At 42.1% G+C, this 16775-nt stretch overlaps 1 protein-coding gene across 2 annotated transcripts in view; it reads right to left on the reverse strand.

The window, feature by feature from the left end:
• THSD4 (thrombospondin type 1 domain containing 4) overlaps positions 1–16775 on the reverse strand; it is a 589485-nt gene that overhangs the window by 218521 nt on the left and 354189 nt on the right. Inside the window, exon 1 of one of the 2 annotated variants that reach the window (XM_016201249.2) lies at positions 7591–7829. The exons of the other annotated variant lie outside the window; for it this stretch is intronic. Coding sequence (XP_016056735.1) covers positions 7591–7662 — 72 coding nt within the window. The 5' untranslated portion in view covers positions 7663–7829. Of the gene's footprint in view, positions 1–7590; positions 7830–16775 lie in introns of those variants that run through there. 2 annotated transcript variants of the gene reach the window in all.

Here is a 16775-nt window from a genome sequence, read left to right on the forward strand (position 1 = left end):
CTTAATTAGCGATATGGAAAAAAAACTTAGATCTCATATTCACACTATACAGAAAAAGCAATTCTGAGTGTATTAAAGACAAATGTGAAATGCGAGACTTCAATGATTTTAGAGAAGAACATAGGAGAATACCTCTATAACCTTGAGATAAATGATTTCTTAAAACAAGACATAGAAAGCATTAACATAAAACTGATAAATTCAAATACACTAAAACCGAGAACTTCCATTTATTAAAGGACACTATAAATTTTTAAATACAAGCCACAAACTGGAGAAAATATTACATGGAATAACAAGCAAAGATTCCTATTCAAAATATATATTTTAAAAAAAAACATTACTAAGTCAAGTGTGAGAAAGCAAAGAACCAAATTTAAAACCAGGAAATGGACATGAATAGGCATTTCACAGAAGAGGAAAACATGAATGTCTTGTATACATATGCATATTATAGAAATTATAGTGCAGTAATACTTAGTGGTCAGGGAAATGCCAAATAACACACACCAATAACATTTCATACCTATTATAATGGCAAAAATTAACTTGCCTGATAACACCAAATATAGGTAAGGAGACAGGTCATTGAGAACCCTTATACACTGCTAGTGGAAGTGAAAATTGACACAGCCACTTCAGAAATAAATTTGACATTATCTTGCAGACTTAAACACATACTCTATGACCCAGTAACTCAACTCCTAAGTATGCACCCTAAAGGAGTCCTTGCACACATATATGAAGAGACATGTTCTAAAATGTTCACAGCAGCATTGTTTAAAATAAAAAAACACCCAAACAAATCTGGAAATAACCCAACTATGAATAGGAAAAAAGATGGTATGTTACATAGAAGAACACTATGTAGCAGTAAAAATGAGTGGCCCACACCTACATGCATCATCATGTATAATACAAAATCAAATTAATGTTTATATAACATAAAACCAAACACTATTTATTTATTTATTTATTTATTTATTTATTTATTGAGAGAGGAAGGAGGAGAGAGACAGAGACTGAAACAGAGGAACAGAGAGAGACAGAGAGACAGAGAAAGAAACACTGACTTGTTCCATTTATTTATACATTCTTTGGTTGACTGCTGTATGTGCCCTCACCCAAGATTGAACCCACAAACTTGGCCTGTCGGGACAATGCTCCAACCAACTGAGCTATCCAGCCAGGGCTACATTCTTTAGAGATACATATACATGTGAAAATTTATTAAAATAAAAAGCAAGGAAATGACAGTTGTAAAAGTCAGGATGATGGTTCTCTTTGGGGGAGAGAAGTGAGGAGGACGTACCTGGATGTACTGGCATACAGTGTGGGGAGTGCTTTATTCCTTTAGTTGGGTGGTGGGGTCATAGGTGTTATTATTTTGTTTCACAGCTTGCTTATATGTTACACTTATTCTCCCATAGATATTATATTTTATACTTTTTTTTAGAAATAAAAGAAAAGGTATTCAAAGACCACCCCCCCACAGAAGAGCTGGTTTTATGACTGAGTTCAACAAAGCTACAAGAAATGGCTAATTTCTCTGTTATTTACACTGTTTCAAAGCACACTAACATATGAGAGACTTCTGAATTTATTTTACAAAGCTAACAAAACCTTAGTCTAACACAATAAAAGAGTAATAAGCCAACAGTACTTAGAAAAAAAGAAGACAAAGTTCAAAATAAATATTCACAAATCCAATCCAATAGTGAATTTGATGAGTAAATCACCACGATTAAGATAATTAGTTCCAAGAATGCAGACAGTCCAGCATTAAGAAATGTATTAGTATGTGCATTCTAATGTACATACTAATATAGTATGTACATTATACTATACAGTGAAATGTAATTCACTATATAAATAGGTTAAAGGAGAAAACCATATGAGCATTTTGATGAAGTCAAACAATGTTTGATAAAATTCAACAATCATTCCTGATAAAAACTTAGAAGGGAACTTATAACTAGATAAAATTTATCTACCTAAAACATCTGGCAGGTATTACACATAGTGATGAAATATTAGAAGTTTTCCCATTTAAATCTGGAAAAAGACAGGAGTGTTCACTTTCTCTGGTACAATTTAAGACTGTACACTGGAAGTCCTAGCAGTCACAATAGGACAAGTAGTAGAAACAAGAGGCACTAGCTATCAGAAAAGAAGCAAAACCACATCCAGCCATTTGACTTTTGACATTTTTAGCTGTTTTTTTAATTCTGAAAGCTGCAAGTCGTAAGCATTATTTGCAAGTTGTAGGCATAATACACACATACACGCATAGATATACACATATTTACACAACCTTATGCTTATAAATGTATAGAAATGGTTCTAGAAGGAGAAATGCTAAATTGCTAACAATGGTTTCATCTCAGGCAGGAAGAAGGAATTGAAGGTAAAGAGAAATCTTCAGCTTCTTATTCCTTGTGTTTCTTTATTATTTGAATTTGTTTTTAAAACAACAGATTTCATAATTTAAAAAAAAATTTTTAAATGTCAAAAGACATATGGCTAGATGTGGTTGACCCAAGGCTCAAGTTTGGTTCATGCTTTACCAAGGTAGTTCCACACAGTTGGTTTTTTATTTCAGACATCAGAGAGTGAAAGGAAGGACGAGCTGCTGAGAGCTGTGCCCAAGGAACCAGCCATTAAAGGTGTTCCACTGATGCTGCTCTCCTGTTCGTTACAAGTGACACTCCAGGGCCTAATAAAGATGGCTAGCTTTTTACACAGGGCGTCACTGCTTACAAAGCAACTCTACGTTCATTATTTAATTTGATTTAATCCTTTAAGATAATTTCAAATATCTATGAGCAAGAAAATGGCCCACAGTGGTAATCTAATGGACATGCCATAAAAAGAAAATCCTAAGAATGTAGACAGGGAATTTCTGGAAGTTTCAAAGGCACAGAGAAAACCTCCAATCCTTGGGATCCAGGTGACTGAAAAACTTCCTGCCCACATTTCCTCGCAATGCATGCTTCTGTAATCTGAACTAAGCATTGTTTCCAGAATATGCTGTGTTCTTATTTATGGGGCTCTATAGATCTTTTCCTTCTGCCTGGAATGTCCTCCCTCCCTCTTTTTCCACTTAAAATGCCTACCTATTCATGCAGAAAAGAGTTAACAAATGCAGCAGACCTGGCTGCTCTCTTTTAAAAAGACCTGCTTCCGAGATTGGCCATCGGCTGTCCTCTGGGGACTTGGATTTGGGGAGGGTTCCCACCATTCTCCGAACTGGTAAGAGCGGCTCCCTGAGCCCACACTGTACAGACAATACGATCTACGCCGAACACCTGCTTCCCTTCCGGTGCATGGCCGGCAGGGGGCGCCTGTGTGGCCAGTGCCGAATAAAAACCCTAGGTGCTGGGTGTCTAACAAGCTTCCCTGGTTGGCAACATTTCACAAGCGCTGTCACACCAATGCTAGGGAATCGAGTGTGTCCTGTGTGCCTCTACTGGGCGAAGAGCCTTGGAAGCTGGTGCCTGGTTCCCCCATCTCTGCCTCATGAACCCTTCCTCTGTTGACTTTGTTCAGCAGCCTGCAGCTGGAATAGCTCAGAGCTGTGGGCGCAACCATGTGCTGGGCTATTGAATCATGGAACACGAGGGTTTTTCTGAAGACCTCAAACACACAACCCTTCAAGTCTCCGTTCAATAGGACATGGTTTATGGACTCTTTCTCACTTTCTTAGGCAGATTTTGTTGTTTCTTTGCATCGCTCTTGCAATTAAAGAGAGTTTCTTACTGCAGCATCACTGTTTGCACTGCGCTCCTTTTAAAGTATAAGCTCATCAAAGACAAAGGCTTTACTTTTTCACCTTCCCTTTTTTCAGCACCAAGGTGGCACACGCTGGTAACATATGCAACAGTCATTGCAGTAATAACTAATAAATGCTGTTTACTATGTGCTCTGCACACCAGGCTCAGAGCTCTACACATATTATCACATTTAATCCTTTCAGCCACCCCTTAAAGTAGCTATTATCCTCATTATAAAAATGGAAAAAAACAAACAGGGGTTACAAGTAGGTGTTAAATGAGTGTATTAGTCACCCAAAGGACATCATTTTAGCCCTTAAGGAATGACTTCACTGAGCTTCCCTCAGTGTCCCCCATGCACATCTCACCTTAGCACGTGCTAAGCTACTGCTGAGGACGTTACCTGCTCTGTCGAAATGTAAGTCTCTCACCTGCCCTCCTCCCTCAGCCACTCTATTTTTCTCCACATTTTCTCGTATACCCTTCCAGGGAGAGGACAAACAAATACATTAACTCATTTTATACACATTATTCTGCAACTTGCTTTTCTTACCCAACAACATAGCCTGGTGGTCACCTCATATCAACACATTCAGAGCAACTGCATTCTTTGGAACATCTGACTACTGTTCCTTATTGAGGGACATGTAGGGAGCTGCAACAACCTAATTATGAAAAATGGCTCAGAGAGCATTTTGCACATTCAGAGTGGCTGTATATGATAAAGTACGAGAAGCAGAAAAAGCAGGGTCAAAGAGATGCTTATTATTTATTTATTTTTAATTTAAAAAATTGAGATACTATTCACATGCCATTAAATTTGCTTTTATAAAGGATACAGTTCAGTGGTCTTTATCTAAAAACCACTATCTAATTCCAAAACATTGTCATCACCACAAAAGAAACACCATACTCATTAGCAGCCAAGATTTAAAAAATTTTGACCGGTTTTGTCAAATTGCTTCATCAAAATTAAAATAAACGTCTTTTTGACTCACTTCTATCTCACCACAATATATGGTATTTGTCTCACCATAATATATGGAATCGTACAGGGTTCTAGTTGCCTCTCCCTCCTCCTCCCCATCTGTAACAGCATCTTATTAGTTTCACCTGAGAAGGCAAGTTCAAGTGCAGGAAAGAAAATGCCCCCCCACCCATAATTTTGCTGCATCCTACAAAGAAACTGGACCCTGGCATGCTTCCCACACTGACAAATGCACCAAAAACCCGGCTGACCTTTATATTCTTTTAGGGGATGCGTGCAATCTGTATAGTGAACACTGCTGCTATCCTAATTTTGACAAAGGCGAAGAAGTTCTAGTGTCCTCAGTGTTCTGCAACCAGAAAGTGAAAGAAGGAATAGTCCTTTGTGTTTATCCTTAAACCCAGGCACAGACACCATGCCAGGTTGTTCTGTCCTTGGATGTCAGTCATTGGCGCCAACAGTGCCAGCAACAGGATGCCAAATGAGGCTTGCTTTGAATTACACCGTCTCCTCCCACCACCTGCCAGCCCCTGCTTATCGGGAAGGAGCTCACGCCCTAGGAAACTGAGTTTGCTGAGTGGCTTCCAGCCCCACGCTGAGAACACAGCCAGCTAAGCACCACTAGGTGTAGGCTTTCTTCTCCTTTCTTCCTTTTCCTCATATGTTTTTATGAACATCCAAAGAGAAGATAATTAAAACCTGCAAGAAAACCAGCTGGCAGAGAAAAAGGAAATCTTGGTGAGTTGGGGACGACGCCACATGTTTATGGGTGAGTTTTGTAAGTAACACAGCAATAAAAAAACAGCTTCTTATAAATAAATGCCACATTCTTCAAAGCTCCATATAAACGACATTCTTTTTAGGGAGGGAGGGGAAGCTACTCATATTCCTTCCTCATCATTTTATTTCCAACAAGGGGAAAGGAATCCCACTAATTGTATAATTTCCTAGGAGCACGGTGGTTATGGAGCCAAAGCTTTGCAGTGCTTGCGCACACACCACACACACACACACACACACACGAAAGAAAAATGAGGAAAAGAGGAAAAGGCACATAGGAGGCCTTATTTAGCACAGCAGAGTAGAACAAAGGAGCAGAAGGGCAGGCATCTCATCACTTATGATTGGGTTTTCTGGCTACTAGGCACATACACTTTAACTCAAAATACAGAAGTTCTCCCTTCCTCTCCCGAGTGCTGAGTGCCGTCTGAACAGCATCAAGATTTGGATGGGCCTGTGCAATCCCCTTTCATTTTTCATCTGTTTTGCTAATGGTAACGTGAAACAGAGCTGCTCTCGCCTCTCTGCATGTGACACAAGGCTGGAGGCACACACATTCCAGAGTGGCCTTCCCCAGGAGCCAGCTGTGTGCAGGTAACTGAAGCCTGCCCTTGGCCCTGCTGTTAATAAGAGTAATTGGCACGCCACTGAGGGCTGCTGGAGCGCTGTGATTTGCTCTGTACCGGGGTCTCCCCAGACCACATGCGCATGCAGCGGTGATAGAAATATTTTCCATATGAGCTCTCTCACATGCCGAAGTGCTCCAGGCTGAGTTAGGCCAGCCCATTCGTCATTTACTCTGCACAGTGAAAAATCAACAGGGAAGTTGCGAACTTCAACTACAACTAGAGGGCAATGGTTTGCTTTCAGCTTCCAGCCTCACTAACCCATTCAGTTCCTCCAGTACCTATTCAAGACCTCGATCCCTCCCCAGACCCAGAAAATATCTGCAGAGCAGAGGACATGGGTAACTAATAGGCTAAAAGCCTAAAACAAGTGACCCGTTTCTGCACGTCTTGAGCCACAAGCCTATTTGAACAGAGCAACAAGCCTGCTGAAACCATAGCCAGCACTGTAGCCTGGGTTTGGGAGCACTCTCCTTCCCCTCTTTTTAGAATAGGGGAAGTAATTACATTAGGCTTGCAGAGCCGGCTCCATCCTGACAATGCCAACAAAAGACGATGCTGTGAAATGGCCCCATGGCCTTTTTAGGAGACACACTTTCACTTGGCTTTTCAAAGAGGATGATGGATTCAGGGAAAAGGCTGTCCTTTCATTACTCAGGCATCTGTGACTTTTCATCAGCATAAGGACTACAAGGAGTGGACAAGGTAAATTTGTTGCAGGCGAGGGTGGATACACCTAAGTGCTTCCCTCTCCAGCCCATATGATCATCCCTTCCAATCTCTACCTGCATCAAAAACTGGTGCCTACAGGCATCTGTGATGTTCAGAACTGTATGCAGCAAACATTTAAGCTAAACCAATACGAACAAATCATCCTCACGGGCCTTCAACATCCCTGGTAGATCTGGACACACTCCTAGCCCTGATATGTATCACTATCCTTCTTCAAACCTGTGATAGAAAGTTAAGCACAGATTTTTCCAAGCACATCAAAGCAAAAAAGGAGAAAAAGTGATGCAAAAGCAGTAGAGAAAAGCAATCCCTCTAGCATGCATATTCTCTCTGCAACACTAGAGAAAAGTTCTCAAACATAACAGTGCCTATCGGAATCTGACATGCATGTTTTCTTCTATCTGCAGTGGCAGGAGAAACGTGCACCTCTAGGCATCTGTCACCAAGGCCATGCCAACTCCCCAGGGTGGCAACTGTACCGTCTCAGAATGAGATTTTAGAAATTATGGGGCTCTTTAAGAAGAAAAGAAGTCTGCCTATAAGAAATGGCCAGGAAAGCCTAAAAAGCAGTATAAAGCATTACTCTTTGCACACCATAAAAGCCCGTTCCCTGATTCCTGTTGATAGATAGAAAAGGAAATATAATGCTGACAAAAATACAACTTCTGACAAGATATTTTATTTGGCTTACCTCTCCCCCAGGTCTTGCTAACACTGCTGTTTGAACGTGGAGAAATGTTAATATCAGGTAGCTGACAAACATTATTACCCAAAGTTAGAACTACCCTAGAGGAGAGCTCCGTCTGCCAAGTGCTAACAGCTAGCAGATGCACTTGTGTCCCAGGATTCCAGCCCTGGAGTTCCGCTAGGCACCGCGCTGTTCTCTGCTCTCCCTCACTGTACTACCCGGAGCTCCGAGCGCAGCCTCTGCTCGGCACAAAACTGGTAAGCTGATCTCTTCATGTAATAACTTCTCCCGGCTGGGGGAGGGGACAGGAGCCAGCTGGGAGCTGGGGGGCTGCCTTTAACAGAAAGCAGAAAGGGGAGGGACCAAAATGATCAATGTGGAGTTCTGCATCTGGTCTCATTCATGAAAAGGCTACAAGGTAAGCCCTCCACATGCAGGGGGACAACGACCCCTGCTTCACCAACTGAGGCAGGCAGGAGGCAGTGAGCTGCAAGAGAACGAGCTCCAGGCTGGGAGCTGGAGACCCAGCGCCTTCCCAGGCCGGCATCTGCTGCGACAAGCTGTGTGTGCCTGGATAAGCTGCCCACACTCTCTGGGTGTCAGCTGCTTTTCTGACTGATATAATCAAGGGTTGGGTGGATGACTTCTGAGTTCCCTTTTAATTCTGATTCGATGGCTACAGAAATCTAGGCAGTCAAAGGCTGCATTATTAAGGGTGGCCTCAAAGAAAAAAAATGTTACAAGAATGTTGTGGGTTTATGCACTGATCATAAGGACATGAGCGGATGGGAACTGGGGAAGCCACTATATCCCACTCTTGTGCCTCCCTGGGTCACCTGGCCAGAGCGAGCAGAATTATAGCAGACAATGTGAAACTAGACGGTAAGGTGGGAACAGGGGTGCCAGGTGTTAGACAGCACTGGCAGAGCACATGGAAAAGCAGGGCCGTTTTAAGGAAAATTCTCTGGGTAAAGTCAGGCGAAACAGGGTGGGACTTGGGCCCACAGGAGCACGGGGCAGGCTGGGAGCAGGTGTTGCTAAAGCAGCCAGTGCACCTGAGACACACCTTAGCGGCCAGCTCTTGCTGTGAGCCAGCGGGGCCCATCATGTGAAAAAGGTTGAGAAGCCACACGGTATTAGATTCTACTTAAAATGGGCACAAGGAACCATTCTGAGGCTGCTGGTGGCCACGGAGGACAGGATGGCTGCATGGTGCGGTGGAAACAGCCTGGACCCTGGCACCTGGCAGACCCATTCAAAGCCCAGCTCTGCCACCGAGTCCCTGTGAGTCTGTGGGTGACTAACCCAGTGAGCCCCAGCTGCCCATCTGTGAAGTATGGAAACGCCAACTGATGGTTATGATGATTATCAATGAGGTCAGCTAGGCACAAAACTTGGCACTGTTCCTGACACAGTAAGTGTGAAAAATGCCGGTTTTCTCTTTGATCTGAATAACTACTGGCACCCAGTCCCAGAGAGTAAATTAATAAACACTTGAAAAGCTTCAGGTTGTGGGCATTTTCCTACATTAACGAGGAAACTTTAAACCAAACTGTAGTTTGTTGCCATCTCAGGACGATTTATTGTCACCAGTCACATGACAATTAGTAGCGGGAGTGATTTGGGTAAGCTGTGTGGAGGGACTTACAACCCCTTTCTCCAGAAGGTGCAGTAAAGATATCTCCAGTTAGAGGAAAGGAAGGAAGACATTTCCTCTCCTCCCCTCCCTCTCTGCCTCCACATTCATCATCGTGATTATTGTTTGACTGGGTCTGTTCTACGCTGTGACCAAAGGGGCACTGTCTTCTACTAAGTAACTTCACCACAAACGCAGGAATGATCTAAGAAAGTCAAAGTTCCTGCAAGTCCAGCAGGGGTCTTGTCTAGTCCAGGGGCTGAGGAGCGTCCTGTAACGGGCCCGATAGTAAATACCTTGTTTGCAGACTATATGGTTTCTGTGGCAACTACTCAGTGCTGCTGCTGCAGCACAGAAGCAGCCCCAGGTAAACACAGGAAGGGCCAGGCTGTGTTCCAATAAAATTTTATTTACAGAAACAGGCAGCGGGCCAGACTTGGCCACAGTGTGCCAGTTTCTGGTCTAGACACTTGTCAAGCACCCTTCCACCCACTGCAAGCTGACTTTTGATCTCTGCTCCACTATAAGGACTCTGGAAATGTCACCAGTGGCTTCTGTGTCACAAAATACATACAAAGGATAAATTTTCAGGGCTTATCTTATTTGATTGAGTTCCTTGCAGCATTAACCAGTAATTTTTTCATATTGTGGTGAAATATACACAACATAAAATTTACCATTTTAACTATTTTTAAGTGTGCAATTCAGTGGCATTAAGTACATTCACAGTGTTGTGTAACCGCCTCCACCATCCAGTTCCAGAGCCTTTCCATCCTCCCAACAGAAACTCTGCAGCCATTAAATAATAACTTCCCATTCCTTCTCCCCACAACTCCTGGTAACGTCTATTCAACCTTCCGTCTCTATGAATTTTCCTATTCCTGATTTCTCATATAAATGGAATCACAGAATATTTGTCCTTTTATGCTGGGCTTACTACACTTAGCATCATGTTTCCAAGGTTCACCCAGGTGGGAGCACGCAGCAGAACGGCGTGCCCTTGGAGGGCTGAGTAACGTCCTGCTGTATGGATGTACCGCGTTATGTTTACGCAGTCACCTGCTGATGGACGCTTGGACTGTTCCCATCTTTTGGCTACTGAGAATAATGTTGCTATGAACTTGAGTGTACGAGTATCTGTTTGAAACCCTGCCTTCAGTTCTTTTGGGTATATACTGAGGAGTAGATTTGCTGAATCATATAATAATTCTGCATTTTAACTTTTTGAGGAACCACCGAACTGTTTTCCATAGTGGCAGACCCATGTTACAGCTCACCAGCAATGCATAAAGGTTCCAATTTCTCCACATCCTTGCCAGCACTTATTTTCCACTTTTTGATAATAGTTATCTGAAGGGAAGCCCTGGCTGGTGTTGCTAAGTGATTAGAGAGTCAGTCCATGCACCAAAGGGTCATGGGTTCAATTCCCAATCAAGGGCACGTACCTGGGTTGCAGGTTTGATCCCCCACCCTGGTCCAGGTATATTGGGGAGGCAATCCATCGATGTGTCTCTCTCACATCAATATTTCTTTCTCTTTCTGTCTCTCGGTCTCTCTCTCCCCCCTCCCCCCTCCCCCCTCCCTCCCTCCGTCCCTTTCTAGAAATCAATGGAAAAAGTATCCTTGGGTGAGGATTAACAAATAATAATAATATAATGATGATAATAGTTATCTTAAGGGGTGTGAAGTGCATACCCTTCTTTATGAACCATCCTTAGCTTCCAGAACACTCTCTAGTTTTCTTTTGCCTCCAATTAGCCAACATTCTTTGAGCACTGTGAGTCCAGCATTATCCTAAGAATTTTGCAGTGTCTCATGTAATCCTGACAACAGTCTTCTTAGATTAAATAACTTCCCCCATGTCACACACTGGGTAGGTAGCAAAGCCATTACGCTGGCCCGGCAGCCTGCCTCTAGGACTCAGCTCTTGACAATTACCTTGCACTGTCACCACTTTTCTGGACATACTCTAGTCTCCTTGCCACCTCCTAGCCTAGCCCCAGAATGCCTGTGCTCTTGGCCCTCTCTCTGCTCTATCCATTCTCCTTGGGCCATCTCGTCATTTCACTGGCCCCAACCACCCTTTAAATGCCAGACTGTCCACAACAGTCTAGAGCCAGCTCTCCCTCCTGACCTGCGGGTTCACATATCCAGCTGCCTAATGGATACTTGGGTCTCTCAAATGTACTCCAAACTGAACTGGTCTAAAATTGTATTAATGTTTCCCCGAAAACTGCTCTTCCTCCCATTTTCTCCAACTCAGTGAATGGCATCATTACCCATCTAATTCCTGGAGGCTGGAAACTGGGTGTTATCTTGAGTCTTCCTATCCCTCACTTCCTTATCCAAAGCGTCTCCAGGTCTGACTGAATTTCCTTCTAGAGACCTCTCCTGCTGCCCCCGTTTCCATCAGGCCCCCACCTTCTCCTTCTGACTTTTTGTAGCAGAACCTTTTTCTGGCCTTTTCTCCTTCCAGTCTTCTTTCCCCCCCAAACCACTGGGATTGTTCTACAATGTGAACATATCATGTCATCCCCTGATTCTTTTAAGAAACTTTTTAGTTTTGAAATATTTTTATATTATAGAGTAGTTGTGACAACAGCCCTGTGTCACGGTGCATTTTCACCTACTTACTCCTGCTATTAGCATCTTAAATAACTATGGCACATTTATGAAAACTAAGAGGTTAACATTGGTATAATCATACTAACTAAAATAAAGACTTTATTCATATTTCCCAGTTTTTCTCCAAATATCTTTTTTCTGTTCCAGGATCCAACCCAGAAGACCACATTGCAGTTAGTCAACATGTCTCCTTAATCTCAGTGACAGTTGCTCAGCCTTTTTCTGTGTCTCATGACCTTGACACTTGAAGAGTACAGGTCAGGAATGTTGTAGAATTTCCCTCAAGTTGGGTTTATGTGATGTTTTCTCATAAGACTGAGGTTATAGATTTGGGGGAAGAATATTATAAAGGTGATGTGTCCATCTCATCACATTTGTCAGGACACTCAATGAACAGGACGATACTGGTGATGTCAGCCTTCATCACTTGGCTAAGGTGGTGTCTGCCAGGTTTGTACACTGTAAAGATATTTTTCCTTTTCCACACCCTATTCATTAGAAGTGAGTCCTTAAGTCCAGTGGAATTAAGCTCCACTTCTGGGAGAGGGACTATCAAAGAATATATGGACATACGTTAAAACCATCACAATAATTAATACATATTTGAGGGGAGATACTTTGAGGCTACGCAAATATCCTGTTTCTCAAAGTTTTGCCCACTAATTTGATATTCATCAGTAGATCTTGCCTGCAGCAATTATTACCACAGTGGTCTACACTGTGATTTTCTGCTTCCCTCACGCCTTCTACATCTACTAATCAGAATTCTTCAATATGGAAGATTTGTCCCTCCTCCTCGGATCATTTCTTAATTCTACCATTTATTTATTCTTCCCTGCTTCTTAAAATCTTTTGATGACTCTCCATTAGGGATGAAGTCGATACTCCTTAATACGATACTTGCAAGGCTGTTTGCAAGCTGGTCTCTTCCTGTCCCTCCAGCCTCCTCCCCTCTCTTCTGTTCACACACACTCCACTCTCCAGACATCTTGAGCCACAAGAAATTATTCCCAAGTGCCATGTGTTCTTGGGCTCTGTGCCTTCCTTCAGGCGAGTCCCTTTCTCTAGAATGTCATTTTCCCGTCCTCACTGGGTTAGCTCCTGTCACCCTTTGCATCTTTGGAAACTCAGCTCAAATTGTTTATAAGCACCAAATATTGAAAACCACCTAAATGCCCATCGATAAAGACTAGATGAGTAATTTGTGACATCTATAAAATGGGATACTCTGCAGTAAAATAAATAAATAAAATGAAATGAAAAATTGAGCTTGCTTCCTAATTAATGATATGAAACATCTGTTATTAAGTGAAGAAAGTAGACTGCACAACAATGTGGTTATTGTCCTATTGTTCGAGCATACATGTGTATAACTGCTTGTGGGTCAATGTGTATAATTGCTTGTGTACATGGTAACTATCTGCAGAAGAACACACTGGAGGCTAGCTTTCAGCAATGGCTGCTTCTAGGGAGGGGAATTCAGTAGCCTCAGGGTAGAAATGGGAGAGAAACATTACCTTCTCATCACTTAGCCACATGTGGCTACTTGAACTATGAACCAAATTGCTGTAAGTTATAATGTAAATTACATTTGTATCAGTTCAAAGACTTGGTATAAAAAGAGAATGTAAAGTATCTCATCAATAAGTTTTTTTGCTGATTAGATGTTGAAATGATAATGTTATATATGTGGGTTAAATAAAAGATAGTGTTAATAGGAATTTCATTTCTTTTGTTTTAGTTTTTAAAATGTGGCTAAAATTTAAAATCACATCACATTTGAAATCACATGGCATTTCTATTGCACAGCACTTCTATAACCCTCTTCATACCCAATGAATGAATTGTCAAACATGTGAATGTATTAATATTCAAAAAGTAAAAATGAAGTAACAGTAACAATAATAGTTAATAACAGCAATAAATAAATGCACACAGAAATCCCCCTCCTCCAATGATTCACATAAATGTCACCTATTCTGGGAGTTGTGCCTTGCCAGCTCCTGGACAAGCTGAGGGCAGAGCCCTTGGCCTTTGACCCCACGCATCCTCTGGTCACTTCCATTGCAACAGTTATCAAACTGTACTGTAACTGTTAACTAATCCATCAACGTTCATCAGGGGAGAGGGAGGCCTCAAGGACAGAGATGCATTCTTCTGTGTTCCCAGCGCTCCCACAGAGACAGCCTTGCTCAGTGTGTGCTGAATACGGGAATGGATGCAGGAGAGGGTCCTATTGACGTTCTTGTCTGTTTGTGCCTGGAGAAGAGGCCTTCTGGTGGCGCGGCTTAGAGACCGTGAAAGAAAAAAATGAAAGGAGACATTCCCAGAAGGCCCTTCAAGGAGCTGCAAATAATTTTCTACCTAACTTTTGGGTGACTTAGCTAGGGAAAATGTGAGTGGGGGAAAATGTACCAAAAAATTGGGAAAACAAATATTTTCCTAAAACCACATATTTCATGTAAAATATAATCATGTATTTGTATCTTAATGACAAAGCAGAGTAAACCCATAGCCAATAGCACCTCTAAGGCTATTTTATTTCCCACAAAGAATGTCATCCCTTCATGAAGGAAGAAGTAAGACACAGGCTTCTCCACAGAGGTATAGATTGGAGGGCTCAACTGTTCAAATTCTGTTTATTTCTTTAAATATGCTACATTGTGCAGAACAGGTAGCAAGAGTCACGGTCAAGCACTTGGCTGTGGGTCTGGGAGCAGAAACAGGTGTTGGTAATTAACTCTCCCTTTGTGTGGACCAAGGAGCCATTGAATAGCCACGGAAGTGGGAATGTGAAAAGCAAAGGGGAATTCTCTCTTCCTTCCCCTTAAACATAAGGAAAATCATGAGAAACTACAGCACAGAGAGTCACCACGTCCTTGAAAGGAGTCAAACTGGCTGCCTGGGCAGATGTGAGCAGCAGGGCGGCGGTAAGAGGAGGGCTGTGCTTCTTGGCTGGGCTTGGAAGTAGAGCCAGGAGCAGGGCCAGGCACACAGGCAGGCAGGTGCTCACAAGTGCACAGGGCAGGCTTACCAGGGAATCAATTCAGAGAAGGCACCAGGACTGTTCTCAGATTGACCGTATTCTTTATTTCAAGCATTTAAGGTAGAGGTTTGCAAACTGTGGTCCCTGGGTCAGTATCATCAGCATCATCGAGGAACCTGTTAGAGATGCAGATACCTGGGCCCCACCCTAGAGCTACTGAACGAGAAACTCTGGGGATGGGGCCTGCTAAAGCTTGAGAGCCCCAGCTCTAAGGAACAGTTCTCCGTCTGGTCCTTCATTCAAATTGTATAACTTGAAAATATTATTTTATAAAAACTTATTTTCTTAGAAAATGTGACTGTCAGATACTAACACATAGCATAAATCTATAGTGATTAAAACACTGGCAAATACTCCCAGTGTAGGGTACACACTATTTACATAACTAACCATGGAAAAAGATTTAGTGTGCAATCAACGGGTCCCTTCAAATCTGCAAGGAAAGGAGGAAAAAGGATTGGGAATCTGGTGAACCACTTTCAGAAATAAAGCTATTTCCCTAATTTATACCACATGCCAAACATAGATCGCAGGTATTTTAAAGATGTTAATGAAAACAATAGAAGTATAAAAGCGGTAAAAGAAAAGACGTCAATATTTCTATATTTATGGAGTGGAGGACTTTAAACATAGCTCTAACAAAGACAAATCATAAAAGAAAAGATTTATACATTTTTATATATATTTTAGATTCTGTAAATAAAAAATACCATAAAAATTAAAAGCCAAATACACAGTAGAAAATGTATTTCCCTTGTTTATTTACTCAACATATCAGTACTTATCAGTGCTGACACCTGCAGCCGATGGTGGGCCAAAGTAGACAGTTCCTAACTCCCTCGAGCTTACTGTCTGGTGCAAGAAGCCAACATTCATGACACCCAACAAATACGTTTAAAACTGCAATGTGAAAAGGGCTGCAACGGAAAGCTATGTGGTGATGTAAGAGGCCTTCCCTCATTAGGGAGGCTGGGGTGGTCGAGGCAGTAACGGCTTTGGTGAGACCTGAACGGAAGCAGGTGTGGACGGATGGAGCGTGCGCTTGGCTTAGGCTGACAATGAAGGGAGCGCGGCCCATGACAGAGTTCTGTGCTCCTCCTGGGGAGAGTCCCTGTTTAGGGCAGAGGGAGTAGGTTTCATTTTGCAAAGGCCGCTCTGTTTATGGGAAAGGATTCTAGAGAGACAATTGTGGAAGCTGGGAGACCAGTTAGCAGATTATGGCTATAGTGCAGATGAAAAGGAGTAAGCGCTTAAACCAGGATGGCAGAAAGAAGTGAATAATTTCAAAGATAATCTACAACATACATAAAGGAAAAAGCTTTAATATATATTAAATAAATCCCCACAAATCAGATGACAATTTTAATAGCAAAAGGCTAGAGGCAATGTCCAGACACGGGGGAGTTGCTAAATACACTGGTATGTTCAATAAGTAGAATCCTGTTTGGTCATTTAAAGTGACATGTCATATTTATTGGTATAAGCATATTTTGATGTTTTATTGTTTTAAGGCAAAAATGTAGGTCATATAAATGGAAAAAGAGTCTTTTCAACAAATAGGGATAATTGGATAGCTATATGCAAAAGAATGAAGTTGGGCCTCTACCTCACACAGTATATAAAAATTAACTCAATATGGACCACAGACTGAGGCAGGCAGAATAACAGCCCCCCAAAGATGTCCATGCTCTGATCATCAGAACATGTTAACACATTACATTACACTGGAAAGGGGAATTAATGCAGCAAAAGGAATTAATGTGGCTAATCAGATGACTTTAAAATAAGGAGGTTATCTTGGAATATCCAGGTGGCCTCAACATAAAGTTGGGGTAATTTGATGTGAGAGCTCAATCTGCCATCGGTGACTTTGCGGTGAAA

The sequence above is a fragment of the Miniopterus natalensis genome, chromosome 1 (genome assembly GCF_054644295.1).
Source record: "Miniopterus natalensis isolate mMinNat1 chromosome 1, mMinNat1.hap1, whole genome shotgun sequence".
Taxonomy (NCBI): Eukaryota; Metazoa; Chordata; class Mammalia; order Chiroptera; family Miniopteridae; genus Miniopterus; species Miniopterus natalensis.